At 44.4% G+C, this 27,634-nt stretch overlaps 1 protein-coding gene across 1 annotated transcript in view; it reads right to left on the bottom strand.

Annotated features, from left to right (window-relative positions):
• loxhd1a (lipoxygenase homology PLAT domains 1a) overlaps nucleotides 1–27,634 on the bottom strand; it is a 217,640-nt gene that overhangs the window by 25,850 nt on the left and 164,156 nt on the right. The window contains exons 27-37 of the mRNA XM_080204031.1: nucleotides 27,162–27,310; nucleotides 25,480–25,584; nucleotides 20,156–20,284; nucleotides 18,212–18,376; nucleotides 14,772–14,953; nucleotides 12,475–12,591; nucleotides 11,682–11,844; nucleotides 9,205–9,359; nucleotides 6,576–6,785; nucleotides 5,022–5,169; nucleotides 1,383–1,591 (exon numbers count right to left, since the gene is read on the bottom strand). Of these exons, the coding sequence (XP_080060157.1) occupies nucleotides 1,383–1,591; nucleotides 5,022–5,169; nucleotides 6,576–6,785; nucleotides 9,205–9,359; nucleotides 11,682–11,844; nucleotides 12,475–12,591; nucleotides 14,772–14,953; nucleotides 18,212–18,376; nucleotides 20,156–20,284; nucleotides 25,480–25,584; nucleotides 27,162–27,310 (1,732 nt within the window). The remainder of the gene's footprint in view (nucleotides 1–1,382; nucleotides 1,592–5,021; nucleotides 5,170–6,575; nucleotides 6,786–9,204; nucleotides 9,360–11,681; nucleotides 11,845–12,474; nucleotides 12,592–14,771; nucleotides 14,954–18,211; nucleotides 18,377–20,155; nucleotides 20,285–25,479; nucleotides 25,585–27,161; nucleotides 27,311–27,634) is intronic.

A 27,634-nucleotide genomic window follows, 5' to 3' on the forward strand; every position in this document is an offset into this window, starting at 1 on the left:
TTAAGTGCTTTTGAAACTTAGTCATCTTGTAATGTAGGAAACATAACAGTCAGTTGATGCCCAGCAATGTGACCTGGAAAACTACTGCGCTCTTCCATTAATAGTGACATAGGGGTCATATGTGTCTACCTGAGAGAGAATTTAGGACCTTGTTTTGGTATTTCATCTGAACGAAGGCACCTCTGACTATGCAGCATTTCTTCAGCACTGCACTGGAACGTCAGCCTGGATTTAGTGTCCTTGGGTGGGATTTTATGGCCTTGCTCAGGCAGGACTGGAAATTCCTGCCCGTGATCAATGGAGATTTCCGCTGTTGGACCCTTGTCTGCCCAATGCCGTGGCAGGCAAAAGTGGTAGATTTCCAGCCCATGTCTCTGAAGTGAGAATCCATAGCCTCCTGAGAAAGATTAATGGGCCAACAATGAGAGGCAGTCATAGAGTCTTACAGGATGGAAAGAGACCCTTCGTCTGGCCATTAAGCACCTATATATCCTAAACCTATTTTCCAGCCCTTGGCCTGTAGCCTTGTATGCTTCGGCATTTAAAGTGCTCATCTAAATACTTCTTAAATGTTGTAAGGGTTCCTGCCTCTACCACCCTTTCAGACATCTTGTTGAAGCCAGATGAAGACATCGCGGGAACCAGTTGTGATGCTGTCCATAATAGCTTGCTGAAGCATACAAGGTTCTTACAGGGCTTGACAGGGTTGCTGTGGGACAGATGTTGCCCCTGGCTGGGGAGTGTCTGGAATCAGTCTCAGATTGAGAGGCAGGCCATTTAGGACAGGGATGAGGAGTAATTTCTTCAGTGTGAGTGTGGAGAATCTTTGGAATCCTCTGCCCCAGAAGACTGTGGGAGGCTTAGTCATTGAGTATGTTCAAGACTGACGTTGACAGGTCTCTAGATATTAAAGATATCAGGGGATATGAGGATAGCACAGGAAAATGGCCTTGATGTAGAAGAAAAGTCATTATGGAATTGAATGGTGGAGCAGCTTGAGAGGCTGAACGGCCTACTCCTGCTCCTATGTTCTGTGTTCCTAAACTTGGTGCCTACCTGAGTATATGAAGAGTGATCACATGATGATGTACCAGAAGGCAGCTGGTCCCTATATAACTGCAAGATTATAATTGCACTTTGACACAAGGTGGAACGAACTGGAGCACTTCAAAATAACTGCAAGATAAATTTAAAATTCTTGATTTCATTCCCCGTCAGATGTTTGTGGATATTTGAAATATATGAACAAATCCAGAAACTCATTAGACCAATGAGACAAATGGGTCTTGTGTCTGATAACTCATTCCTGTGGTGACAGGAACACGGTGGTTGCTGGACAGAGCTAATATACTGGGATAGAGTAATCACTCATCTAAGCTCACCTCAATTTTCTTAATCTCTCCAACATCCAACCCCGCCACCTGGAACTTTTCCATTGATCCAGGAAGAAATGCAGTCTTCCCTACGGGAAGGTCCAGCCACATTCGTGAAGTTTGAATCTTCAAGGGCCCCATGATGATCACATATACACGGCTACTGGTACCAGCATCTTTCTCCTGGCCTGTGGTAATTGTTATGTGGTATGGAATGGCTGTTGACAGACAGGAGGGAAGGAAATATGTTACTTCATTATCTCCTGGTTGCTTCCTCCTCCCACTGTCTTTTTTCCCTATGGAACCACAAACTACGAACGGAATTTTCCACTCCCGCCAGGAGTGGGAATAGGGAAGGCGGTAGCGTGGTGGTATTCATACAATCATGGCGACAGGTCCTTCTGCCCAAACTGGTCCATGCTGACCAAAATGTCCATCTAAGCTAACCCCATTTGCCTGCATTGGCCCATATCCCTCTAAACCTATAGAATGTATTGTTGCTGGACTAGTAGTCCAGAAACCCAGGGTAATGCTCTGGGCACCTGGGTTCGAAACCTGCCATGCCAGATGGTGAAATTCGAATTCAATAAAAATCTGGAATTAAAAGCCTCACTGTGACCATGAAACCATTGTTGTAAAAACCAATCTGGTTCATTAATGTCCTTCAGGGAAGAAAATCTGCTGTGCTTACTTGGTCTGGCCTACACGTGATTCCAGAGCCACAGCAATGTGGCTGCCTGTTAACTGCTCTAGGGATGGGAAATGAATGCTGGTCTAGTCAGTGATGTCCATATCCCATGAACAAATAAAAAAGCATTATATAGCTGTGGGGCAGCCGATCGATGGGAATGTGCTCTGAATAGACTCTGTGTGTGGAGATGCTGGCATTGGACTGGGGTAAACCCAGTAAGAAGTCTCACATCACCAGGTTAAAGTCCAACAGGGTTATTTGGAAGCAAAAGACACTTTGCTGATGAAGGAGCAGTGCTCCAAAACCAAATAAATGTTTTGGAGTTTAACCTGGTGCTATAAGACTTCTTACTGTGTAAACTCTGTGTGGCAGATTAGAATATCTGCCATCCAAAAATCTGACCTATAATGTCATAACAGTACAGGAGGCCACCATGTGGCCTATCAAGTCAACTCCCAGTCAATCCTATTCTCCCACTCTATCACCATAGCCCTGCAAGTTTATCTCCAAGCTCATGATCCCTCTGTCCATCTATATCCTGCTTCATATTTTTAATTCTGCATTTTAATATTGAGTTTCTGTCCTTCAATTTCTCATTAATATCCTCTCCTCCTCTTCTTCATTTTCATTCTTCTTCCATCTCAGTGTGTTCAGCGTGTCTCTCCCTCTTTCTCATACCTTTCACCTCTCTCCATTCCTCAGCCTCCACTGTGCATCTCTCCAGGTGTCCTCATTCAATGTGTTTCTTCTTCACTGACTTTCCCTCCATCTCTTATCCTTCAGTGTATTTCTCTCTCGATATTCAAAATGTGAGTCCTTTCTCTTCCTTTCTCTTCTTCTTAGTGTTTTCACTTTCCATCTTAGGTTACTTTCTCCCACTCTCTTCATTGTCTTCAAATCCTAATTTCACATCTATCAACGTTTCTCTATCTTGAATTCTTAAGTAACTTCCTCCCTCAATCCCTTAACCCTTCATCTCTAGCATGTTCATCCATTTGGACCCTCCAGTTGCTTTCTACATGTTTCTCTCTCAATGCCTCAAGTATTCAAACACCTGTCTCAAATCTTTTCAAATTTCCTTTTACCCTTCCATCTCCAGTCCTGTCAAAGGAGCACAACTTCCAGACAAAGACCATCTCCAACAAGAGAGCATCTAATCAAATATACTTGACGTTCAATGGCATTACCATTGCTGAATCCTCCACTATCAAAAGCTTGGGGGCATGACTGACAGAAACTAAGCTGGATCTAAGGTGGGAATACTGGGAATTCTGCAGTTAGTAATTCATCTCCAGATTCCCCAAAGCTTGTCCAACATCTATAAGTCAAGAGCGTGATGGAATGTGCTCCAATGTACGATGGATGAACACAGCTCCAACAACACAAAAGGCTCAATGCCATCCCAGACAAAGCATCCTGCTTGATTGGCACCCCATCCATAAACATTCACTTCCTCCACCAATAGCAAACAGAGGCAGCAGTGTGCACAATCGACGAGATGCACTGTAGCAACTCACCAAAATTCCTTAGGCAGCATCTTCCAAACTCACGACTGCTAACACCTAAAAGGACAAGGACAGCAGATGCATGGGAACACCTCCAACTGGAAGTTCCCATCCACACCTTTAACCATCCTGATTTGGAGATATATCGCTGTTCTTTCATTGTTGCTGGCTCAAAATCCTGGCACTCTCTCCCTAAGAGCACTGTAGGTATACCTACACCACATGGACAGCAGTGGTTCAAGTAGGCAGCTCATCATCACCTTTTCAAAGGCAACTAGGGATGGACAATAAATGCTAGCCTAGCCAGCACAGCCCACATTGCATGAAAAAAGAATTCCAGTCAATCCCTTCTGTATCTGCTCCACCGTTTTCACACCTTCCTAAAACGATGCACTTGGACACAGTACTCCTGCTGGGGCTGATTTGGTGTTTTATTTGGTTCAACATAACTTCCTACCTTTTGTATTCAATGCCTCTATTTATTAAGCAGACACATGTCTAGGTCTTTCTGTACCCCTTTAAAACAGCACCATTTAGCTTCTTTTGTCTCCCCTTGTATCAAAATGTATCACTTCATGTCAGCCACGAGTCCATCCATTCTAGCAGCCTGCCTATGTCTATCTGAAGCTAGTCTCACAACACCAGGTAAAGGACTTTAACCTGGTGTTGTGAGACTTCTTACTGTGCCCACCCAGTCCAACACCGACATCACCACATCACACAGGAAGCTAGTTATTGTCTTCCTTACTGTTTACCACATATTCAATTTTGTGCCATCTGCAAATTTTGAAACTGTGTCCTGTACTTCAAGCCATTAATGTTACACAATGATTGCAGTGGTTCCTCCTCTGAACCTGGGGAAACTCCTCCAGTCAAAAAAAGTCATTCACAACAGTGATCTGTTTTCTATTCCTGACACAGTTTTGTATCCTCGCTGCTTCTGCCCATTTTTTCCTCACAGCCTTCAATTTTGCTAACAAGTCTAATATGTGGTACATTAGCTGGACATCTTTGTACTCATGGGATTCTGGTGCTAAGTAGATTATTCAAGGAAATATTGATTATGTTAATATGGTGCTCTTCTGGAATGGAAAATTAACTGCAATTCAAGTGGCAATAATGACAATATTGTCAGGTGGTGCTGGCCAACAAGGCCTACACATTCCTTCATTCCCTGTATGTTGTGAAGATTATATTTCTTCGTTATAGCTGTTGGCTTGCTCGGATCCGAAGGAAAGGAATGATTGGGAAAGAAAAAAGGATGAAGAGAAGAACTATGAGACAGCTATAGACAATGATCCATGAACTTTTGGTACATTATAGATGTTACTGAATGGAGGAAGGGCTAAATGAATTTCTCATATCTCAGAAGTCCTATCGGAAGGTTGACTTCAATTTTTCCCCCAATTTCTACAAGCGTGGACAAACATCCATAAGGATAAATATTCTTACTAGGTCCTTCCTCAATTGTGTCTTCAATAATGCTTTTCCGTTTACCCTTCTTGTTGAGGGCACTGTTGTTGACATTTCGGAGACTCAGTGAGGAACCATGCATGCTTTTAGCAGAACTGTGAATACTTGTTCGGTCTCCTTCATAACCCTATGAGACAAAATGCAAAAGATCATCCAAATTGGGGCAACATTCACTCCAACACTTTACCTGCAACATCATCACTCTTCACACTCCCAACTTTTCCATACCAATTTCCCACATTGCCTCAGTTTTTTCCACACCCCAATTTGATCCCCCCCATTATTACTCTCCAGGTAATTTTCTCAGTAATTTGGGTTTTAGGACAGTTCACTAGAGACAGAGTAAGATGCTTCCAAAGCAGGTGCTGGGTGTAAAACACAGCACAGGTTTATTATATCTGCTAAAGACATGCCCCATGCACAGACACTCCCAATAAGATTGGATTGTATGACCCATACTAAACAACCATCCTAATTAAATAGTTAAAAATAGGCTCTGGAGAAGAAAAAAGGTTACTTTGGAGAGGACTGAATTGTTCAAAGTTTTCCAAACCAGTCGGTCTTCTTCACACTGAAGGAGACTGAAAGGGAGAGTTTTCTAGCTCCTCAGTTAGCTTGAGAACAGAGAGCACAGAGGAGGGGGGGGGAGGGGGGGGGGAGGGGGGGGGGTCGCGGGGGCACAATGTTTCAGGAAATACAAATAAGAGGCTGCCACTCCCAGTTGTGGAAATCGGTTTCATCTGTCCAGGACCAATAACACACCCTCACTTGTAATGTGCCACAGGGAGACTAGCTAGAATAAATGCATGGGGTTATGGGGATAGGGCCTGGGTGGGATTGTGGTTGGTGCAGACTCGATGGGCCAAATGGCATTGTAGTATTTTATGATACTATATGCATACCTGTTTATTAGCTGCTGCATCATCTTTCAAATGTTGTTTCTTAATAAATTACTCTATAATCACTTATGAACGCATCTTCCTTTTTTGGTAATCTGTGACGCCCAAATTTTAAATTTACTACGTTATCTTGAATTGCCTCTTACACTGGATCAATTTCCTCACTTTCTGACGCAAAGTCCTTTTCCACTACTTTTCTAATGCCATCCTTTCGTATCAGGGCGACACCTCCTATATTTCCTTTGTTTTCAAAATGTTAAGTACCAGGAATATTTATTTCCCAACCTTGGCCACCTTGCAACCACATTTCTATAATGGTAATACAATCAAACCCATCCACCTTCACTAGGTGCTGCTAGTTTGTCTATCTTGTGATGAGTATTTCATGCATTTTGATAAAAGCCTATAATTTATTATATAACTGTTCCTTGTTTTGACCTCCTGTTTGAAATTTTTGAATGTAGTGTAAACAGTTTTATTTATATCCAAAATTTCAAAAATATGTTATATATATATATACATATACACACACAATAAAAAGGGAATGCACCTTCTCTGTTTTCCTATGACACACATTTGTGATGTTAATGTGACTATATTTGAAACAATATTAAGCATTTGATGCACAAATTACCTTCACAAACAGTGTCCTTTCAATTCTCTTATCCTCCTTGGACTTGGAAAGCCAACGCTCACATGTAAATAAGTAGTTCTCTTCCAAATCTACATCAACCACCTCCACCTTCTCCAAATACCAATCAGGACTTGCCATGGTGTTGTCATGACGAATCTTGATCTTGAAAATTTGCCCAAGGTCTACAGCTTCTATTGTGAACGTGTCGACCTGTTGGTGCAAGATGGGTCAGTCATTTTAGCAAAGCCGTCGTTTTTAGAGAGCAGCACGACCCCCTAAGTCAAAGGAGGAGGGATTGTCATTGTTTTGGGGCGGGAACACTCTTGTCGCCAGACCCTGCTCTGACTAACCCATTTCCCTGGGATTGAGGATCCATCATTTACAGCAGAAAACTGGTGGGATCTCAACTCTACAGATGGACCCTGCCAACACAAAGTCAGATATTCTGTGATGCTGCAGCAGGTCACTTACTGCAGCCTTGGAAAAGAGAGACTCAGAGACACAAGCCCATATAAATAGAAGTGAAAGGTGGGATGCTTATTTGGAGAATGAGTGCAACTTCGATGGGCCAAATGGTCTTTTCCTGCACTGTAGGGATTCTGTGGTTCAATGGTACACACAGCTGCTACTGTGCACAATCCTACAATCCGAAAGACATGGTGCATTGGCCACACTAAATTCAGGGCTATGACTCCACAAGGACTATAGTAACACTGTCATTGACAGGTGCATCTGTGACAAGCACACTAGTGAGGACAAGGTCAAATAAGATTTCCCTCTTGTCAGTTCCCTCACTGCCTGTCGCAGTGCTTATAGAGCCAGCCGGTTCGGTCAGTAGTGTAATCAAGTCACAGTTGGTAAGGAGCATTGAAATCCCTTGTCCAGGGTACAGTTTGTGTCCCTGCTACCTTTGCTTCTTCCAAGTGATGTTTACCATGGAGAGCTGAGGGGTGGTGGCAGGTGGCAATCAGCAGGAGGTCTCCTAGCCCATGTTTGACTCTATGCCCTCGGCTGCTTGGGGTCTGGATTTAATACCGAAACATATAGAACATAGAACATAGAACATTATAGTGCAGTACAGGCCCTTCGGCCCTCGATGTTGCGCCGACCAGGGGAACCAATCTAATGACCCTCTAAACTAAACTATTCCATAGAAACTAGAAGCAGGAGTAGGCCATTCAGCCCTATGAGCCTGCTCCGCCATTCCTTTTGATCATGGCTGATCATCGAATTCAATATCCTGATTCCCTCTTCCCCCCATATTCCTTAATTCCTTTAGCCCCAAGAGCTAAATCAAATCTCTTCTTGAAATCAAACTATGTTTTGGCCTCAACTACATTCTGTGTAGTGAATTCTACACATTCGCCACCCTCTGGGTGAAGAAATTTCTCCTCACCTCAGTTCTAAAAGGTTTACTCATTGTCCTCAAGCTATGACCCTTAGCTCTGAACTCCCATGATATTGAGGACTCCCATGGCCTCTCTTTCCTGCCTGTGTACCATTCTGCCGTCACCATCTCTGGTGGGTGTGTCTGGCAAATGGCATGGCACATATCCAAAAATGATGATGGAGAAGTCTAAGACATTATTTGTAAGAAATGATTCTGTGAATATGGCTATGCCAGACTATTGCTTGAGGATTCTGTGGGTTCTCATAATTTTGACACAATCCGGCCCCCCCACTTGCCCCCACCCCCATCCCCGCCCCAACCCCGTAGTGACACTGGAACAGAAATAAAATTGCCCCTTCTGAATTGGAGGCAGCTGTGATTACATCCTCTCCTCCATGCCACCCAGCCATTGGGGTATGGAGTTTCTGTTTTGGATGGCCAAGCCCTGGTCCACCAATAGGAAAGCAGCTTCTATGAGCTGGTATTTTCTGCATGTGGTGAGAGGCGGTCACTCCATCAGTGGGAAGACAGTGAAAAATGTCCCCTAACTGGGGCCCTCCTTCACGGAACAGTCAGCTGTTCCAGTTACCAGCCCTTGTTGGCAGTAATGCAACAGGGAACAATCCTGTCCCATCTTCCCCTTTCCCCGTGGCCTCCTCTTCCTTTGACTCTGTTCCCACGGGGCCGAGTATATCCAGCCCAGCGTTCTAGATGATTGCTGATCAACCGCTTACAGAGCAACAGTTCATTTGAAATCTTCCATGGTCACTTGTTCATGCTGGAACTGAATCAGGTGGAACTGAACTGATGTAATAAGGAATGGCTAGACTAAATTCCCCTCAAAGTAATGACCCTTCAGAAATTTATTATGGTATGTGAATCACTTTGGCATGTTTTGAGATATGAAGAGTCCTATTCAAATGTTTTTCAGAGCAAGGGAGCTGATTCTCAGAGAGTAATAGGGTCATAGAGGTTTACAGCATGGAAACAGGCCCTTTGGCCCAACTTGTCCAGGCTGCCCTTTTTTTAAACAACTAAGTTAGTCCTGTTTGCCCAAATTTGGCCCATATCCCTCTTAATCCATTGTCATATCTCTCAATACCCATTCTCAAAGTTAGAGCTAGGCAATGTAGTTGAGGAATAGGTCAGCCATCTGATAGAATGGCAGAACAGGTTGGAGGGCCAAATGGCCTACTCCCGGTTGCTATGCGCTACAGCTGTTTGAAGCTTCTCACTCACCTGGTTTCGTTCAAACTTATTGGTGTGGGACTCAGATTTACTCAACTTCCTTTCTCCAGTGTCTCCCAGATCTCCATAGATGGTGAGAAAAACATTTGCGTCTGTCCCTGCTCTGTAGACATCACCCGTGTAGACAGAAATCTTGTAAGTGTGAGCTTCAAACAAAACCGACAATGGGAGTTGTTAAAGGATACTTTCATTAAATTCAGCGGTGAATTGTGATTCACGGTGCCCGTGAGTTGATTTTGAATGGTGCCATTTCCCATTTCTTATTGAAACATTAACAGGCAGACAGCATGCACTGATGTATAGAACCATAGAAACTCTACAGTGCAGAAGGAGGCCATTTGGCCCATCGAGTCAGCACTGACAGTAATCCTACCCAAACCTTATCCCCATCAGCCCACATATTTACCCCGCTAATCCCTCTAACCTACACATCTGGGGACATTAATGGTCGATTTAGCATGGCCAATCAACCTAACCCACACATCTTTGGAGTGTGGGAGGAAACCAGAGCACCTGGAGGAAACCCACGCAGAGATGGGGAGAACATGCAGACTCCACACAGACAGTGACTCAAGCCAAGAATCGAACCCATGTCCCTGGTGCTGTGAGGCAACAGCGCTAACCACTGTGCCGCTGAGGGAGGCTTCCTGGCTTGGATCCTCTGGGACTGGAGAAGATTGTTTCCTGTTTGCTGTGTTAGTTATTTTGGTAATGCAATGAGCAGTTTTCCTCTCTTCACTGCTTCCATTGAGTACATGTTTCTGGCAAAACATGTTTGCAAATCCATTAAAAATTGCAATCAAAATAAATCTCCCCTCTGCTCCTACCCTAAGAGAGAAGAGGCCGTGGGTTTTGAAAGCTTGGCTCACTGACAGGTTATGCAGCTCATAGCAGATTAGCAATTTGCTTTTGTGCATAAGAGAATCTGAAATGGTTGAGACTCCACAGATAAAATAAATGGAAATATAAAAGACCTGCTAACAGGGTTTAAAGTCTTTCTTTTATATTATACCTTTGGGGGTCAGCACTCTATACTTCCTTCATTACAGTGTAGGTATGACTACCTCTTCACCCTTCACTTCCTAATTTAACACTAATGGGCCCCATTTTCTTTCCTGTACATATCAGACACAGCAAAACCAGGCATTGAAGGGAGTCCAGCAGATACAGAAAAAACAGGTGTTGAGGAGACCTGCAGATACAGGAATGCCAGGTGCTGAGGAAAGTCCAGTAGATACAGGAAAACCAGGTGTTGAGGAGATTACAGGATTCTAGGAGAACCAGGTGTTGAGGAACACCGCAGATATATCAAAACCAGGTGTTGAGGAAAGCAGAGCAGATACAGGAAACCAGGTGTTGAGGAAAGTCCAGCATGTACAGGAAACCAGGTGTTGAGAAGAGCACAGTAGAAACAGGAAAGCCAGTTGTGGAGTACAGACCAGCAGATCCAGGAAAAGCAGGTATTGAGGAGAGCACAGCAGATATAGAAAAGTCAGGTGTTGAAGGAAGTCCAGCAGATACAGGAAAGCCGGGTGTTGAGGAGAGCACAGCAGATACAGGAAAGCCAGTTGTGGAGTAGAGACCAACAGATACAGGAAAGCCAGGTGTTGAGCAGGTCCCAGCTGAAAAGAAGTTCACACATAGCATACCTCAGGGTCTGTGTGTGCTCAGTGCCGGCATATCTCAGGTGGTCCAAATAGTTGGGGTGCTTCGACTGACATCTGTGCACCCAAATTTAGGGAGATGGCAAAATTAGTCAGGGATCCTGATCCTAACACTTCTTAATTTTTTGCATTCTGACTGGTAGGACATCATTTCTGAGAACCTTGGCCTGGTGAGGCAATCAGTTACTTCTGGAGAGGAGGGGAAGAGAGAAGGCTGTCGTGCTTTTAATTCTCTCAGTAGTTTAAACAACATATTCACACTCTGCTCTTGCGCAGTTGTATAGCACACAGTGATTGGCAGGGTTTTCCAGCCCCGACATTGGCGGGTATCTCCACAGGCGGAATGGCAAATTTAATTCTGGTGCAAAAAATGGAGTGTTTCCAATGACAGTGTAGCATGTTTTTGGGTCTACCACACCTCATCACCACCTTAAATGTCAACACTCCCATATACACTCTTCTTATTTGTATCACTGCAGGACAAACTCAATCACAACAGACATTAGCGGGTACCGCCAGCTGAGAACCCTCACTTGTTTTGAGGACCGAGCCCTCGTCCTGCCTGGGGAGGAGAAAGAGCGTGCCTGCACTGTTGATGAAGTGGGGGTGGCAGAGAAACATGAGAATCCTCAACACATTCGTTCCTCAAGTCTCAAGGTAGTAATCAATGTTCAGTCCGTATCCTCTGTAATGCACTGATAACACACTGGGCTCAAAGTCACACCCCCACTCCCACCTTGTCTGTCGGGGGAAGAACCAAACATTTCTGCCATCTTCTCCCTCTCCTTCAGTACAGATACTCACTCTCCAGTGCATCCTCCACTGTATCCTCAGTCTCCTTCAATCTTCCATCTTTCTGCAGCTTTTTCTGGATAATCTCCGAAGGCACCAGCTCACGGATGATTTCTCCATCATCTTCGGACTTTGCCAGCCAGCGCTCACAGGGAAAAATAATTGTCTCCGAGCCCTGGAATTGAATGTGGCAGAGCTGCTTATATGCCCATGCTGTCCCTGATTTCCTTGGTTCAGTAGTAGAAGTCTTACTTAAGTCTTGGTTCAAACCTCGATGTAGGGTTTAACCATATGGTCTACGGTGCTACTACAGTGCATTCTGAGGAAGCAGATAAAAGGTAGGGTTACCATTGTAACCATAAACTGCCCCCACCTCTAAGGGAGACAGCTGACCGGTGGTGATTTAATCTGAGGATCACCACATCTCTGGCGAAGAGTCCAGAGCAGGCTCACGGGAATGATTCTGGGAATGAAAAGCCTGATGTCTGAGGAGCGTTTGAAGACTCTGGGTCAATGGAGTTTAGAAGGATGAGGGGGTAATCTCTTTGAAAGGCTGGGATAGAGTCGACCTGAGGAAGATGTTAGGAATAGAGCCTAGGATCTGAGGGCACAGCCTCACTGTAAGGGGGCAACCCTTTAGAACTGAGATGAAGAGGAATTTCTTCAGCCAGAGGCTGCCAAATCTGTGGAATTCATTACCAGGGAAGGCTGCGTGAACTCCTGAACACATCAAAAACATTTGCTTCAGTGGCTTTCCCCAGGACCTACCTTACACATATGAATTTGAACCAGTTCTGTCACTGACCTTGCCCTTGTGCAGCAGTCGCCGGACCTCCACTCTGTCCAAGTGCCAGCCAGACTTGAAACCTCGACCGTCATGTCCAATTCGAATCTTCTCAATGCACTCACCAACATCCTCCAGCTAAACAGAAATGTGCTTTTATCAACATTTTAAAGAGATATTTGCATTTCCCAGAATGTATTTGAGGATTAGTTAGGGTGGGACAGTGAGAGACTTTTTCCTCAGATGGAGATGGCTAGCACAAGGGGGCATGGCTTTCAATTGAGGGGTGATAGATATAGGACAGGTATCAGAGGTAGATTCTTTACTCAGAGAGTAGTAAGGGCGTGGAATGCCCTGCCTGCAACAGTAGTGGACTCGCCAACATTAAGGGCATTTAAATGGTCATTGGATAAATATGTGGATGATATTGGAATAGTATAGAATAGATAGGCTTTAGATTGGTTTCACAGGTCGGTGCAACATCGAGGGCCGAAGGGCCTGTACCGCACTGTAATGTTCTATGTTCTATGTATTTTGCTCAGCAAAGTTGAAGGTTGCCAGAGGCCAAGAGGCTAAGGGGAGGTGGTACAGTGGTTAGCACTGCTGCCTCACAGCGCCAGGGACCCAGATTTGATTCCTGGCTCAGGTCAATGTCTGTGTGGAGTTTGCACATTCTTCCAGTGTCTATGTGGGTTTCCTGTTTCCTCCCACAATCCAAAAATGTGCAGATTAGACGGATCGGCCATGGTAAATTGTCCCTTGGTGGCTAAAGATGTGCAGTTAGATGGATTGACCATGGTTAATGTGTGGGGTTACAGGTATTGGGCAGGGAAAGAGTGCCTGGGTGAGATACACTGTCAGAGAGCTGGTGCAGACTTGATGGGCTTCTATTTAAAAAAAAATTTTGGATTTTGGGACTGGGCGACAATACCAAGTATTCTGAGATCAGATATTGAAAAGCCAGGAGAAAAATAAAGTTCCCCTTTGACTTGTTCCAAACCTAGGAAGCCCTATTTATGGATTCAATACTGAGACCCGGTCTGGAGAGGCTCTCTCTTGGGCCAACTTTCTGATCCATCGCTCCAGGACGGCAGCCAGCCCTCAGAACACACACCAGGAATTTAGGTGGATTCCGAGTGGATGTTCCCAACAGGGAAGGCTCTCTATCTGAAGCGTCATTTTATAAAATCATTTAACTCTGCTCCTGCATACCTGGGAGGACACAAAGAAATGGTTAATAGCTTGATCTCTCTTGTTGCTCCCCACTGTTAATACAGCTATCATTCTAGCCTCCATTGCAATCTTTCTTCTATTTTATTGATGCAAGTGTAGTTAGCAATCCTTTAATGTTTTTATTCCTGCTATTATACGTTCCTCCCCCTACTGGCATTGTATGGTGGAGGAAGGGAACAGCAGAGGGGACAGAGAATTGAGTGGGAGTCCCAGAACACCTTTGACACTAGCGGGATTTGCTCATTTGATTGTCCCTGCCTCCACCGGTGACGTGTTAGAGATCCCGACCTTCCCAATTAAATCTAATTGACTAGATTGAATATTTGTACCGGATTTCTCCACTCCCCCAAGTCTTGACAATCTGAATTATGACAGGTCCCCCACACTGTGCACCTGGTGAACAGAATCTGCCAGAGGCACACGGATGAGAGCAGCCCCTGGGGGTGCAGAGCATTCTTCAAGGCTCTCCAGTACACCACTGGAGATCTTGCTGCAGGAGGTAGACATGTGGAGAGATATCTGGAGAGACACTCCAGAAAGACACTGCAAAGGCAGTGGAAACAGATTGCTTCACTTTCAATACCCTGACAGTGTGGCCCAGAGACGCTGGAGGTAGTGCCACAAGAAATTCAGCCCATTGACTCTGCACCAACTCACTGAAAGAGTGTTTTACCCTCACCCACTCCCCACTATTCCTGTAACCACACACATTTCCCACAGCTAATTCCCCAAACCTTCACATCTTGGTTTGAAGAAGAGCAATTTAGCATGACCAATTCACCGAACCTGCAGATCTTTGGACTGTGGCAGGAAACCAGAGCACCAGGAAGAAGCCCACGCAGACAGGACAGAATGTGCGAACTCCACACCGACAGTCACCCAAGTCGGGAATTGAACCCGGGTCCCTGGTGCTGAGAGGCAGCAGTGCTAACCATTGTGCCACCATGTCGCCACCTGCTGGCTGAAAACAGTACAAACTGGCTGAGTGGTTTTGGTGCAGCTTGATGTACCTCATTGCTTACAGCAAGCTCACAGTTAACAAATAAAAAGGATGGATTAGATTATTTTAAAGGATATATGTGCACCTCCACGACAAACTTATTGACTGCGCCTCTCTCAAAGTACATCCTTTGCTCCCGCTTGTTGACACACAGAGACTTCTGATGAGTGCAGATGCCGTCTCTTCCATAAAGGACAATGAAGACATCAGCATCGGTGCCTGCTCCAAAAATGTCGGAAGTGTAAACAGTGATTTCGTATGGAACAACTGGAAGAGCAAAGCAGAGGTTCAGTATCTGTGCTTTCTTAGCACAGAGTTTAATACACAGACTGAGAAAGACAAGAATCTCTTTATGCAAGATTACCAACCACTGGGCAAAAAAACCATTTACAAGGATATCCCAGAAGGAAAGAAACACAGTAGAATAAAAATTCTGGTGTTTTTTTCCTTCCATGAAAAAAAAGTTTCCTGTCAGCATTTTTTGGCAAAGAAAAGAATCTTATCATCAGAACCCTTTTTTGTGAGGGAATTTTGCTGTCAGAATTCCCTCAAAATCTAACCATTCAGTTCCTTCAGTTTCATAGTTAACGAATAAGGGGTCTCCCATTTAAGGGGGAGATGAGGAGAATTGTCTTCAACAGGGCGTCCCATTGGGTTGAAAGCTATGAGACAAAAATATTTTTAGGAAGTTTTGTTTCTTCAATTACTCCATGAGTGGTGGCAGTAAACAAAATACTCTGGGCTTTAACAGTGCTGGGATGGGCTTGAGACTAACATACATGCCTCTTGGCATCTGCAGCACAGAAACAAGCTGCTTGTCCCACCTGGTCCACACTGGTGTTTATTCTCCACAAGAACCTCTTTCTACTTCTTTTCACCAAACCCCATCAGTGTAATATTTATTCTATTCTCCCACGTGTGTGTTCAGATTTCCAACACAGTAAAAATGCAAATCCTGTGCCAAGCGCTGAAGCACTTCCTGCAGTTTCAATACACTCTACCCTTTAATGAGCAAACATATGGCACAATGCCCTGCTCTGGGAGTGGGAAGTCCGAGTGCCACACATGCATCCTTGAGCAATCTTCCAGTACTGCCCAGATCTGCTGGGTCGGAAGGCAGTCCAGTCAGGAATCTCAACGTGATGATCCCAGCAACCTCTCGCTTTGGAATATAAATACCAAGCTGTCACCACGAGGAACTTCAGCAGGCTGTAGTAACTTATTCCTGATTATTTTTTGTTAGATTTTACTTTAGAAGAAAAGTGTGGCCAGCTTACAAGGTCCCCCAGCTGTTGAGTTCACCCTCCAAGTGTTGAATGTATTGCTGAGATTTGTACAAGTTGATAGAAACATGGAAACTAGAAACAGGAATGGGCTATGTAGACCTTCAAGCCTACTGCGCCATCATAGAAACAAAGAAGATAGGAGCAGGAGGAAACCACATGGCCCTTTGAGTCTGCTCTGCCATTTATTACGATCATGGTTGATCATCCAACTCAATAGCCTACTCCTTCCTTTTCCCCATAACTTTTGATCTCATTTGCCCTAAGTGCTATATCCAGCTGCCTCTTGAATACATTCAATGTTTTGGCATCAGCTATTTCCTATGGTAATGAAGTCCACAGGCTCACAACTCTTTGGGTGAAGAATGGTCTACCCCAAATCCTCAGACTATAATCCTGATTCTGGACTCCCCCACCATCGGGAATATCCTTCCTGCATCTACCCTGTCTAGTCCTGTTAGAATTTTATCAGTCTCTATGAGATTCCCCCTCATTCATCTGAACTCCAGAAAAACCAATCCCAACCTCATCAACCTCTCCTCATACATCAGTCCCGCCATCCCCGGAATCAGCCTGGTAAACTTTCACTGCACTCCCTTGACAGCAAGAACATCCTTCCTCAGAAAAGGAGACCAAAACTCCACACAATATTCTAGGTGTGACTTCACCCAGGCCTTGTACTATTGCAACAACACATCCCTGTTCCTGTACTTGAAACCTCTTGCAATGAAGGCCAACATGCCATTTGCCTTCTTTACTGCCTGCTGCACCTGCATGTTTACCTTCAGTGACTGGTGCACAAGGACACCCAGGTCCCACTGCACACTCCCTTCTCCCAATTTACAGCCATTCAGGTAGTAATCTGCCTTTTTGTTTTTGCTTCCAAAGTTAATAATCTCACATTTATCCAAATTATGTTGCATCTGCCATTGATTAGTCCACTCACCCAACCTGTCCAGATCATTCTGAAGGGTCACTGCATCCTTGTCACAGTCCACCCTCCCGCCCAACTTGGTATCATTTGCAAACTTTGAGATGTTACATTTTGTTCCTTCATCCAAATCGTTTATATTGTGAATAGCTGGGGTCCCAGCATCGATCCCTGTGGCACTCTACTAGTTACTGCCTGTCAATTTGAAAAGTACACATTAATTCCTACTCTTTGTTTCCTCTCTGCCAACCAGTTTTCCATCCATCTACTGGTTTCCCACTTGTCAACTCTACTAGTTACATCTTCAAAGAATTCCAACAGATTTGTCAAGCATGATTTCCCCTTCATAAATCCACGCTGACTCTGTCTGATCCTGTCACTGCTTTCTAAATGCTCTGCTGTAAAGTCCTTAATAATGGACTTGAGAATTTTCTCCACTACTGATGTTAAGTTTACTGGTATATAATTCCGTTTTCTCTATACCTCCCTTTTTGAACATTGGAGTGACATTAGTTACCCTCCAACCTGCAGGGACTGTTCCAGAGTCTATAGGATCCTGGAAGGTGACCACCAATACATCCACCATTTCTAGAGCTACTTCCTTAAGTACTCTAGGGTGTAGATTATCAGATAATCCTGGGGATTTATCTGCCTTCAATGCTATCAATTTTCCCAGCACCATTTCTCTACCAATATTGATCTCCTTCAGTTCTCAGTTCCTTATGATCATGGATGATCATCAAATTCAATATCCTGATTCTCCCTTCCCCCCATATCCCTTGATCTCTTTATTAGCCCCTAGAGTTATATCTAATTTTTCCATGAAATCACACAATATTTTGCCCTCAACTACATCCTGTGGTAGTGAATTCCACACATTCACCAGTCTCTGGGTGAAGAAATTTCTCCTCATTGCAGTTCTGAAAGATTTACTCCTTATCCACAAACTATAACCCCTAGTTCTGGGTTCCTCCACCATTGGGAACATTCTGAATCTACCCTGTCTCGCACTGTTAGAATTTTACAAGTTTCCATGAGATTCCATCTCACTCTTCTGAACTCCAGTGAATATAATCCTAACCAATTTAGGCTCTCCTCATATGACAGACCTGCCATCCCAGGAATCAGCATGGTAAGCCTTCACAGTACTTCCTCTGTAGCAAAATGTTCATATGAAAAATCAGCAAGAATTTATCTGAAGCAATTTCCTTCAAGCCCCATGTCAGAGTAGGCAGATCTCTTGTTTGAAGAGTAAAGAGTATTGTTAAGGATAGTGATCTTATCTCATTTAACTAGCAAGATGTAACATACATGGAACGTAGTCTTTAGTCTGTAAGTCTGCAGGGAAGAGGTCTCGTACTATGAATCCATCATCCTCAGCTTTATCCAACCAACGTCCACATGGGAAGCGCAATATCTGTCCAAGAGATGGGGCATCGATTTCTACCCAATCTAGAAACCAGCCAGAACTGCCTCCTAAAAGAACACACAGCAACATAAAAGTCAACCATCCAAATGTTAAAACTGGAATTGTACTTGAACATATAGAGAAGGAATGTTTATGAAATGGGTTTAAGGTCAAAAGGATAAGTACAGACAGAGGTGGACAGTAAAGTAAGCTATACATAGAAACATGGAAAATAGAAGCAGGAGTAGGCCATTCTGCCCTTCAACCCTGCTCCACCATTCATTATGATCATGGCTGATCATCAAATTCAATACCCTGTTCCCACCTTCCCCCCATATCCCTTGGTCTCTTTAACCCCTTCTATCCTATAGAAAAGGTCCTGCTAGAAACATGAACTGGCATTTGTGGAATACAACTGACAAAACATCATTGTAAAGTCAATAATGTTTGATTAAGTTCTGGAGTTCTTGCTTGGTTACTTTGGGAGTCATGTAGAAATTGGGCTGGGGTGGGCAAAGTAAGAAGTCTCACAATACCAGGTTAAAATCCAACAGGTGGAGAGGTAGGCTCATAAACATGGCATGTATAGGTGAGGACACAACTGCAAGATAATTACTGCTTGATCTTGTCTGCTTTCTTGCACCTTTGTAGAAATTTGATGTCTGTGTCGACATGCGCGATCTTTTTGGAGATCCTCTCCACTTTGAGCTGACTATTTGTGGTGTCAATGGTAGCCATGTTTGTGAACCTACCTCTCCAGGCACCTGATGAAGGAGCAGCGCTCCAAAAGCTTGTGATTCCAAATAAACCTGTTGGACTTTAACCTGGTTTTGTGAGACTTCTCACTGTGCCCAATTAACAAGTCCATTGAGGGGCCTGTGTGTTTGGGTTTGGAATTTGAAATTTTTTCCAGTGAGCCCAGTTTGCTGCAGGCACTTAAATAAATCTCTGTTTTTATTTCATATCGTGGTGGGGAAGGGGCTGGAAAATGAGGCAAGCTGTTGCCAAGTCCATTGACTATGGCAGGACTGGGAAATCCTACCGGCATGAGGGGCTGTAAAATTCTGCCCTTAGTGCCCACAGCAGACCCAGAGCTCTGCATCATAAAAAAGGCTGGTAAGGATGGTAGAATGTTCAGCTTGTAGTTCATCAAGTCTAAATGTGGCAAACCCATAAATGGGCATAAAGGGTAAAAAGATCAGATTGTAGTTAGCCTGTGGAAGGGAGATCCCCCACATTTGGGTTTCAAAATGAAAGCAGTTTGTTGTCACATCTGGCTTTCTGTAGTCATGCGACTATGCCTTGAGTCAGATGTCTTAAGGCTGTGCAATAAGGACCACTCACTGAGAAGACATGGATGGAATGCAGCAGTCCTTAAACATAAGATACCCAAATGTGTCAAATGACCTTTTTAATAATTAATTTTTATTCCATTCAAAAAACCAAATTCAAAGTGAATCCAATTCCTGGCCCCTGCGAGAGGGACAAACCAGATCCAAGTTGACAAGGTGAGGCATTGCGTCCCATCCAGGGCTTGATCTGACGCTTCATCTTAGCCAAAAGGCCCAGACGGTTTTGAAAAGTTGTATCAGGTGATGCCTTGCCTTAACCTCATCAGATACCCTGATGATTGAGTCTACCCTAGCCTGGGACATCAACCTGCTTGATCACTGGCTCACCTCCAATGGCCATTTTGTGTTATGTATTTTTTCAATGCTAAGCCGGCAATAAACCTGAATAGCTGACCTGACATGAGCAAGTTTACTAGTTCCTATTGCTTTCTTATACTAGTTGCTGAGTCTCCGTTAATGGTTCCTGTGCCACGAGTGATGCACTTCAGAACTTACCACGGTTGTCGTGTCCGATTCGGATTTTCCTCAGTGCCCCAATGTCAACCGCCTCTATCGTAAACACATCAATACTTCCTTTCTCAAACTTATTTTTGTGACTTTTTGATGCCTTGAGGTTGACAATGCCTGAATTCAGAGAAATAACATCCATTAGTGAATCTGGGATAAAGATAATCTGCTGCGAGCACGGATCAGGTAGTGCAGTAAAACAGCTGGAAAATCTCAGCAAGCCTAACAGCATCTGTGGGGAGAGAATAGAGTCAACGCTTCGAGTCTAGATGACATTGAAGGGTCATCCAGACTTAAAACATTGCCTTGATCCTGTCCCCACAGATGCTGTCAGACCTGCTGAGATTTTCCAGCATTTTCTGGTTTTTGTTTCAGATCTCAGCATCTGCAGTATTTTGCTTTTACGGTAGTGCAGTAATCCGGAGAGTTGCATTAATAATTCACAGAGTGAGAGTTCATGTCCCACCATGGCAGTTAGTGCAGTCAACGTTTTGTATATATTAACCTTTAGAAGGTGTTTGATAAACTACTTCATATTAGGCAGGTTAGCAATTTAAAGTCTCCAGGGTAAGAGGGATGGTAACAGCAATGGATGTAAAATAGGTAAGAGATAGAAAGCAGGGATTGGAGAGGGGTAAACAAGGGCGTTCCTCCAGGTTTGGTGCTCAGACCCCTGTTGTTTTTGAGATAACTTTAGTATAAACTTGGATTTGGGTGCACAGGACACATTGGGCCCGATTTTACCATTTTCATTCAAAGTGGTGAATCTGGGCACAATTCAGATCCGACTTGGAAAACGGCTATCAGGCGTCCCCATACACACTTAGCCTGAAAAAAAAAATCACAGGTCTGAATTGCGCTGTAGGCGGGGCTTACTGCACCTGAAATGTTGCCACCCAGATTGGAGCTCTGAACTGCGCATGTGCGGAGAAAAAAATTGAAAAACGCACCCTTATCACATTGCTCCTGGGCCGCAGAAAGTGCATAAAGCAGCCTGGGAGCAAAAAGAGGGAGCGATGACCATCATAAACATCGCCCCATCCCCCACAACATAACTGTCCCACTTATCCACCCACCCCCCCCACTATCCAGACCAATTGTGACTCTTCGCCCCCCCCACCAATCACCCACAGAGTGGCAGCAGATCCCCGTGCCCTCCCACCAATCACCCGCAGAGTGGCAGTGGCAGTGGTCCCCCCCCCCAACCCCCCCACTGCCCCTTGCCCCCCCTGCCCCTCCCCACCACAGAACCATCTGGCCTCCCTCCTCCTTCCCCCCCTTGCCCCCACCAGAGATAAATCTGACCCACCTCTCTCCTCCCTCCAAAGAATGATCAGGCCTCCCTCCTCTACCCTCCCCCCATCAGAGAAGATCTGCCCCCCCACCCCCTCCCCCAACACCAGATGGTGATCTTGCCTCCCTCTTGCCTCCCCCCGCCAGAGAATGACCTGGCCTTCCTCCATCCCCCCCACACCGATCTGAGTCAGAGAGCCTTGGAAGCTTTGAACTTACCTCTTCAGAAGCTGGAGTGCCTGAAGCAGACCTTTGCCAAGCATGTTTGTTTCGTGTCGAATCTGGACGTGTGAACGTGATGGTAAAGGGGGGAATGCTGGTAAAGTTGGGCGGGTAGTTCATTAATTCAATTTAAATGCATGCAAATGTATTTAAATTGCCGTTGCATGCCCTTTTCGGGCGTGGTTTGGATCGTGGCCATTTTCAGGCCTTGGTAAAGTTGGCATCTGCACGGATTGCTAATCATCTCATGCCCAACTTTACCAAGTTTTTGTGCCCGAAAATGGATGGGATGCAATGGTAAAATTGAGCCCAATGTGAACATTTGGAAATGAATGAAACAGCAGGAGGAATGGTAATAAACTTCAAGAAGACACAGTCAGTCTGGTGTAATGGGCAGTCACAATGAGCGGGATTTTACAGCCTCGCTTGGGCGAGACTGGAAAATCCCACCTGAGGCCAATGGAGATTTCCATTGTTGGACCCTTGCCCACTTCGATTCCATGGCAGGCAATGTGATAGAGTTCTGGCCACTGCCTTTGTAATCCTTTGCAGGAAAGTATGAACTGATGCATTTTGGCAGAAAGAATACGGAAAGACAATGTAAACTAACTGTCTCTATTTTAAAGGGGGTCTCAGAGCTGAAAGAGTTTGTACATAAATCATTGAAGGTGGCAGGAGACCTATCAAAACAGTCGTTAAGGTTTTGATTTGATTTGATTTATTATTGTCACATGTATTAACATACAGTGAAAAGTATTGTTTCTTGCATGCCATGCAGACAAAACATACCATTCATAGTGAAGGAAACGAGAGTGCAAAATGAAGTGTTACAGTCATAGCGAGAGTGTAGAGAAAGATCAACTTAATGCAAGGTAAGTCCATTCAAAAGTCTGACAGCAGCAAGGAAGAAACTGTTCTTCAATCAGTTGGTTTGTGACCTCAGACTTTTGTGTCTTTTTCTCGATGGAAGAAGGTGAAAGATAAAATGTCTGGGGTGCGTAGGGCCCTTAATTATGCTGGCTGCTTTGCTGTGGCAGCGGGAAGTGTAGACAGAGTCAGAGTCAATGGATGGGAGGCTGGTTTGCATGATGGATTGGGCTACATTCACGACCTTTTGTAGTTCCTTGTGGTCTTGGGTAGAGCAGGGGACATACCAAGCTGTGATACAACGAGAAAGAATGCTTTCTATGGTGGGATCCTAGTAAATGGGATCCTGTGCTTTATAAATAGGAGGTTATTTAAAACCTATATGAAAACTATTTCAGCTCCTGCATGAATATTATATTCAAACCTGGGGTTTAATAAGGACATGAAGGCTATGGAAAGATTACCAAGGCGATTTGCTGGAATAGTTTCAGGATGAAGGATTACAGTTAAGTGGGTAGATTGGAGAAGATTGGATTATTTTCCAAAGCATCGGGAAGGGTAAGAAGAAATTTGATACAGGTGATTGACAGCACAGTGGCACAGCGGTTAGCACTGCGGCCTCACAGTGCCAGGAACCTGGGTTCAATTTCTGACTTGGGTCACTGTCTGTGTGGAGTTTGCCATTCTCCCCGTGTCTGCGTGGGCTTCCTCCGGGTGCTCTGGTTTCCTCCCACAGTCCAAAGATGTGCGGGTTAGGCAGATTGGCCATGTTAAATTGCCCCTTAGTGTCAGGGGGTAAATGTAGAGTAAATGTGTGGGGTAACGGGGATAGGGCCTGGGTAGGATTGTGATCAATGCAGACTCTATGGGACGAATGGCCTCTTTCTGCACTGTAGGATTGTATGATCTTTGATTAAAATCATGAAGGGTCTCGTTAGAATAAATAAATAGGAACTGTTTCCAATGGCTGGAGGGCTGATAATCAGCAGGCACAGATATTTTAAAAAATCTTTCATGGAATGTGGACATTACTAATAAGACCAACATCCCTTGTTCTGAATAACTTGTTAGGCCATTGTAGGGAAGCCTTAAAAGTCACCACAGTGGGTCTGGAGTCACATGTAGGCCAGGCCAGGTAAGAACAGCAGATTTCTTTTCTTAAAGAACATTAGTGAACCAGATGGATTTTTACAATGGTCAATAATTGTCATGGCCGCCATTACTAAGATTAGTTTTATATTTCAGGTTTATTGATTGAAGTTAAATTCTACCAGCTGGCGCCATGGGATTTGAACCCACATCCCTGGATCATTTGTCTGGTCTCCAGATTAGCAGCCCAAATACACTACACTTCTCCACTGTCTCCCACAACATGACACATGAATCAGTGGTGGCATGAGGAGAAACCTTTTGTTACACAACACGTGGCTAGGATTTGGGACCATTGCCTGATAGGGCAGTGGATGCAGATTCAATTGTCACCTTCAAAAGGGAATTGGATACATGGTCAAAGGAAAAGAGAAAGAAGGGATATGGGAAAAGAACTGGGAATTTAAACTGAGAATCTAAGAAAGAGCTGGCACAGACTCGATGGGTGTATTAACCGCTTGCTGTGCTGCACAACTCCACTGATTGAGTTTTAAAAATTTATCTAAATGGTGCTAATAAAAGCATTGCTGATTTAAGAGGAAGGCTCAGGAGGTTAATGATGAACTCCTGGCAGTAAGAATATTTGGGTACCAACCGTGTGATGTTTGTTCCCACGAAGCTGTTTGGTGCTGTCCAGAAGGAGGCCTGTCCAATTCAGCTATAAACCCACATGCCAAAATGTCAAAGAACAATAGAGCACAGGAAACAGGCCCTTCGGCCCTCCAAGCCTGCGCCGCTCAATGGTCCAACTAGACCATTCGTTCGTATCCCTCCATTTCTAGTCTGTTCATGTGGCTATCTAGATAAGTCTTAAACGATCCCAGCGTGTCCGCCTCCACCACCCTGCTTGGCAGTGCATTCCAGGCCCTCACCACCCTCTGTGTAAAATACGTCCGTCTGATACCTGAGTTAAACCTCGCCCCCTTCACCTTGAACCTGAGACTCCACGTGATCGTCACCTCTGACCTGGGAAAAAGCTTCCCACTGTTCACCCTATCTATGCCCCTCATAATTTTATACACCTCTATTAGGTCTCCCCTCATTCTCCATCTTTCCAGAGAGAACAACCCCAGTTTACCCAATCTCTCAACATGTGTCAACGCGTTTTGCTAATTATCTTGAAAATATTAACATTTCTAGAAACAAAAACAGAGACCATTGTTAAACAAAATAGCTACTAATTTTTGTATCTGTCCCCCATTTAAAGAGATTGAAATTCTTTCTGAATGACCCCAGTTTTAATTTCCTGTCCTGCATCTTCTAATATTTATCTCTGGCAACAAGATGGCCTGTGCCAGATTTTTGCTGATGCAGCTCTGTAGCTGGTCAGCATGATATATGAAGTTTTAAAATTTATTTATTAGTGTCACAATTAGGTTTACATTGATACTGCAATAAAGTGAAAATCCCCTAGTGGCCACACCCCAGTGCCTGTTTGGGTACACTGAAGGAGAATTTAGCATGGCCAATGCAAACCAAGGAGTGAACTGGAGCACCCAGAGGAAACCCACACAGGCACAGGGAGAATGTGCAGACTCCACACAGACAGTGAGCCAAGCTGGGAATTGAACCCAGGTCCCTGGCGCAGTCCCTAACCACTATGCCACCTGCTCTATATGGACACAAATGGGCCGCATTAACAAATCTGCTATTTATCATTCTGCTTTGAATCTTACACTTATTTCCTCGAGACCAAATGCTGGACACTTACTGCGCACTTGGGATTTTATCTTTGGATTCTCTGCTAAATTTATCCAATTGAAATTTGGAAACCTTCTTACCTGTATCATCCTTCTCACCAAACAGGATGATGAACACATTGGCATCTGTCCCTGCATTCTTCTTCTCCCCAGTTTTTACCCTCACAGTGTAGGTGGTAGACTGAGCTGTGAGAAACAGAAAGGTTTTGATTACTGATTAGACTGAGCTTGATTTCAGGCTTTTCTACTTTCTGTATTTCTAGGAGAGTGAGAGGGATCCCATAGAAACTGATAAAATTCTGACATGATTAGACAGGGTAGATTCAGAAAGAATGCTCCCAAAAGAGGGGGAGTCCAGAATTAGAGGTCATAGTTTGAGGATAAGGACTTTTAGGACTGGGGTGAGGAAAAATTTCAGTGAATGTGTGGAATTCACTACTACAGGAAGTAGTTGAGGCCAAAATGTTGCGTGATTTCAAGAAGAAAGGGGATGTGCTGGTTTTCACCTTTCTGTTCAAGGCCCAATGTTGCCTGAGATTGTTCATTTCCATCCAAACCTCTCCTCAGGAATGCCTCATCCACAGGAACGAGCTCTTGGGGCTAAAGGGGTCAAGGGATATGGGAAGAAGGGTGGAATCAGGATATTTGAATTTGATGATCAGCCAAATCAAAATGAATGGCAGAGCAAGCTCGAAGGGCTGAACGGTCTACTCCTGCTTCTATTTGCCATGTTTTTCTATAACCTTTACTGAAGTCAAATGGGCTTTGACAGCAACAAGATCACAGGCTAAGCTAGTGTCCACTTCCCTCATTGAGGTACATTGCTGAAAGAATGCACATGCATTTATATAGCATCTTTTGCCTGTAACAGTAGTGGACTTGCCAACATTAAGGACATTTAAATGGTCATTGGATAAACATAAGGATGATATTGGAATAGTGTAGGTTAGGTGGGCTTCAGATTAGTTTCACAGGTCAGCGCAACATCGAGGGCCGAAGGGCCTGTACTGCGCTGTAATGTTCTATGTTCTATGTTTTGCATCCTCAAGCCATCCCAAAGCACCTCTTCATCAATTAGGTACTTTTGATATGTAGTTACTTACAATATAGGAAAAGACAGCAGCCAATTTGTTCATCGCAATGTCCGACAGTCTGTTCAGTGCTGTTGATTGAGGGATAAATAATGGGCCTTACACCAGCAGAAATCTCCTGCTCTTGCTTTCAAAAGTTCCATGTGATTTCTTCATGTCAGTTAAACATTGCAGCTGAACGCCAGGACCTGCAGCAGTGCAGCTCTCCCCCAGTTATGCACCAAGGCACTAACATCGATAATGGATTCAGGCCTCTGAAATGGGGCTTAAATCCATGACCTCCAGTCTACGCGTGAGCAGTAGCTAACACTTCACAAAGGTACAAAGTAATTCACAGGCTGCAATTTTACCGTCTTGCCCGCCATGGGAATCGGAGCGGGCGAGGGGAGGACCATGGGAAGGTCTGCTGACATCGGGCGACATTTTATGGTTTCGGGAAGAGCGAGGCTATAAAGAGTCACTGAGTCGTAGAACAATACAGCACGGAAACAGGCCCTTCGGCCCAACCGGCCCATGCCGACCATGGTGCCCTCCCAGCTAGTCCCAATTGCCCGTGTTTGGCAGTAGAATGTGTAAGAAAATATACGTTGAGTTATAGAATGTGGTCTGAACTTAAACACAAGCGCTTCGTATCATTTGTCAGGCTGGAGAAGGGGATTTGCTGATTTTCACCTTTCTGTTCAAGGCCCAGTGTTGCCTGAGATCGATCATTTCCATCCGAACCTCTCCTCAGGAATGCCTCATCCACAGGAACGAGCTCTCTTGCTATCTGCCCATCATCCTCATCAACTGCTAACCATCGTTCACAAGGGAAGAAATACCTGGTGAAACGGAACAATGTATAATTTGTTGAATCATAGAATCCCTGCAATGCAGAAGAGGCCATTTGACCCATTGGGTCCTTAATAGTAAGGTGACATTTGGGACAACTGCAATAAGAAACTCACGAATGCTTTCTGCCTGATCATGCCTTTTCATCCCTGTGATCATTTTAAGTAAATGGCTGAAATCTTCCATTCCTGCTCGTGACTGGGGTTTTCCCTTACCATTGAAAGGGAACAAAATCAATTTAGGTGGACTGGCTGTGCTAAATTGACCCTTAGTGTTAGAAGGATTAGCAAGGTAAATGCATGGGGTAATGGGGA

This window comes from Carcharhinus amblyrhynchos, chromosome 1 (genome assembly GCF_965287045.1).
Source record: "Carcharhinus amblyrhynchos chromosome 1, sCarAmb.v2.hapA, whole genome shotgun sequence".
NCBI lineage: Eukaryota > Metazoa > Chordata > Chondrichthyes > Carcharhiniformes > Carcharhinidae > Carcharhinus > Carcharhinus amblyrhynchos.